Source organism: Coenobita brevimanus, chromosome 117 (assembly GCF_032717465.1).
Source record: "Coenobita brevimanus isolate Jiangsu-jjx chromosome 117, ASM3271746v2, whole genome shotgun sequence".
Classification (NCBI taxonomy): Eukaryota; Metazoa; Arthropoda; class Malacostraca; order Decapoda; family Coenobitidae; genus Coenobita; species Coenobita brevimanus.
In genome coordinates, this window is record NC_137070.1 from 7,076,424 (window position 1) to 7,079,447 (window position 3,024).

Genomic DNA, 3,024 nt, shown 5'->3' on the forward strand with positions numbered 1-3,024 from the left:
CTTCATGTCTTTCTTCCTTTTCTTTTCTCCCTTCATGTCTTTCTTTCTTTCTTCCTTTTCCGCAACGGTGGTTTGGGATGGGCACGTAGGCACAATCGAAATGTTTTGAACTAGGGTTGGGGGTTAAAACAATACAGTCAAAATAAAAGAGTAAATATGGGCGTGCGCGCCTTCTTATTCATCTGGAGAACCAACAACAACAACAACGTACCGTCGCCCCAAGAAGTGACGGCACAGTTTCAGATTGCTTCGGTCACTCTCCACTGCCATACGTTCTATGAAAACAGTGAATATAAGGTAAACAATCAATGCCTTCATCACGTCATGCCAAATAACGTATATATTATATCGCGAAAATAATGATGTAAAATGAATAACAGGAGGCAGTGATATATTAGATGGTAACACTTAGTTATCTTTCCCGATTTGAATGAATGTGAAATGTATTAACTTCGCGCGCGGTGGCCAGTACGCCTATAACTCCCAGTCACTTTTTTTTTTTTTTTTTATAAACTCTAATGTCCTGCTCAACAGAAAATGCTTATTTGGAAGTTTTGAACTCAATGATTTGTTTATGAACCTCTGCATTTTATTACTCTTGCGAATCGATTATGCACTGAGGATATCAGACACTGACAGAAGGTAGCATTCTCCAAGGAGCTCCGACTCTGATGTACGGTAGGCCTTTTTTTTTTTTTCCCCCACCGATAGCCCTCTGTCTTAGATGAAATAATCCTGAGATTTTTTTCATGGGAAACTGGCTAAAGGCAGTGTAATAACTGCATGTCCTTGAATGAATGTTATCTCCTTTCGTGCGTGTTGATCGAAACATTTAAAATAGCTTACTGGCTTACGCCTCCTTCCCTCTTTCTGTCGTCGTCCATGGAGACATTGGAAACGGAACTAAATGACTTGAAATTATTCCCTAGTATTTTAACGGAAATTATTTTATAACTAATAATTAATCATTTCCAATGTTTATTGAAGCTCCCTTTGGTTCAGTCTTACGCTACCCAAAAATCACTGCCTGTTACCATGCTAGATTTGAACTCCACAAAATCATTATTCCCGACTCTTCCTGAGCGACAGTTGTGAAACATCAATTAGTTCCGTTTACGAATTCCTATTATCGTAACTAACCAACTGCTTCCTACAATAATTTGGAAATATACAGATAACTGGTCATGGATTTATTGTTTTTTGTAACAATTTTACGTATTAGGTTTCACCTCGTACAGATATAAGGAAGAGTATGGACACTATCGCTGACCGAAAACTTCTGGATACTCCGCCGGCACTTCTTAGGCCGACTGTACCAACCCACACACTCAACAGGCGTCCAGTAAATACATGCATGACATCGTATCATGCATATTCATGTCAGTCTACAATCTGTACGTACATACACCAACACATGTGCACAAATACATTTATACTGTGTACGCAGTGACCTACACATGTACGTACACACTAAGTCATGCTCACATACACACAAGCCCTCATACCTCCGTACACACAGACATACATGCTCACACACACACACACACACACACGTACAGTATAAACATACAACATTCATACATACATACATACATACACACGCTCAACTGCAGGTAAAAATCTTTTTTTTTTCTTTTTTTTCCTCAGTATATTAACGGAAGGATTTAACGTGCGTTCGTGGCCACTGTCAAACCTTCATAACGGGTACAGAGAGTCTCCTAATATGCAGCGGGAATGCCTTTCTCCTTGTTCAAACCTGTGTACGTTTATGAGGGCGTGACTGAATCGATCAGGAAGTAAACGAAACAGGCAAATAACGACAACAAAAACTGCGACGTTAACAACAGATCAACAAAAGAAATAAACGAATAGGCAAGTTGCCCCTCCTCCCCCCCCCCAAAAAAAAAGGAAATGAATGATTGAAAAAAAGGATGAATGAATGAATGCATGCATGTAACTATATAAGTACAGTTCATTCGTCCGTTTGTGTGTGTGTGTGTGTGTGTGTGTGTGTGTGTGTGTCCTCATACGTCCGTACACACAGACATACATGCTCACAAAGACACACAAATACATAGGTACAGTATAAACATACACACACGAGCACAACTGCAGCAGGCGAAAATCGATGGATTCAGTTTTTTTTTTTTTTTTTTTTCCAGCATAGTAACTGAAGGATTCACCGTGCGTTCATGACGGATATAGAGAGCATCTCCTAATATGCAGCGGGAATGACTTTCTCGTTGTGCAAACCTGTGTACCTTTATGAGGGCGTGAGTGAATCGATGAGTAAGTAAAAGAAACAGGCAAATAACGAAAATAAAAACTGCGACGTGAACAACAGATCAATAAAAGAAATAAACGAATAGGCAAGTATTTCCCCCCCCCTTCAAAAAAAAAAAAATAAAAAAAAGAATGAATGAATGCATGCATGTAGGTAAGTAATGGAGTTCATTTGTGTGTGTGTGTGTGTGTGTGTGTGTGTGTGCGGAAAAGCAAGAGCTGATATATGGAAACCTAAACTGAGGGTCTGTCATCATCTCTCTTTGAAAAAGGGTTTTGGCCCTGAAAAGGGCCGAGATTTCTTTCGATCGAGGTGAGGGGCCTCTCGCCTTAGGCGCGCTCGCCACGGATGCGGCGGACCAGCTGGATGTCCTTAGGCATGATTGTTACACGCTTGGCGTGGATGGCACACAGGTTGGTGTCCTCAAAGAGACCGACCAAATAGGCCTCAGACGCCTCCTGCAGAGCCATGACGGCAGAGGACTGGAAGCGCAGGTCAGTCTTGAAGTCCTGGGCAATCTCACGGACGAGACGCTGGAATGGCAGCTTCCTTATAAGCAGCTCAGTGCTCTTCTGGTAGCGACGGATCTCACGCAGGGCCACAGTGCCAGGCCTGTAACGATGGGGTTTCTTGACGCCGCCGGTGGCAGGGGCGGACTTGCGAGCGGCCTTGGTGGCCAGCTGCTTGCGAGGGGCCTTGCCCCCAGTGGACTTGAGTGCAGTCTGCCTGGTACGAGCCAT

At 42.7% G+C, this 3,024-nt stretch overlaps 1 protein-coding gene across 1 annotated transcript; it reads right to left on the reverse strand.

Moving 5' to 3' along the window:
* Positions 1-2,613: 2,613 nt before the first annotated feature.
* On the reverse strand, positions 2,614-3,024 carry LOC145419000 (histone H3-like). Its single transcript, XM_080287250.1, has one exon. The coding sequence runs from the start codon at positions 3,022-3,024 to the stop codon at positions 2,614-2,616; it is 411 nt and encodes a 136-aa protein (XP_080143376.1).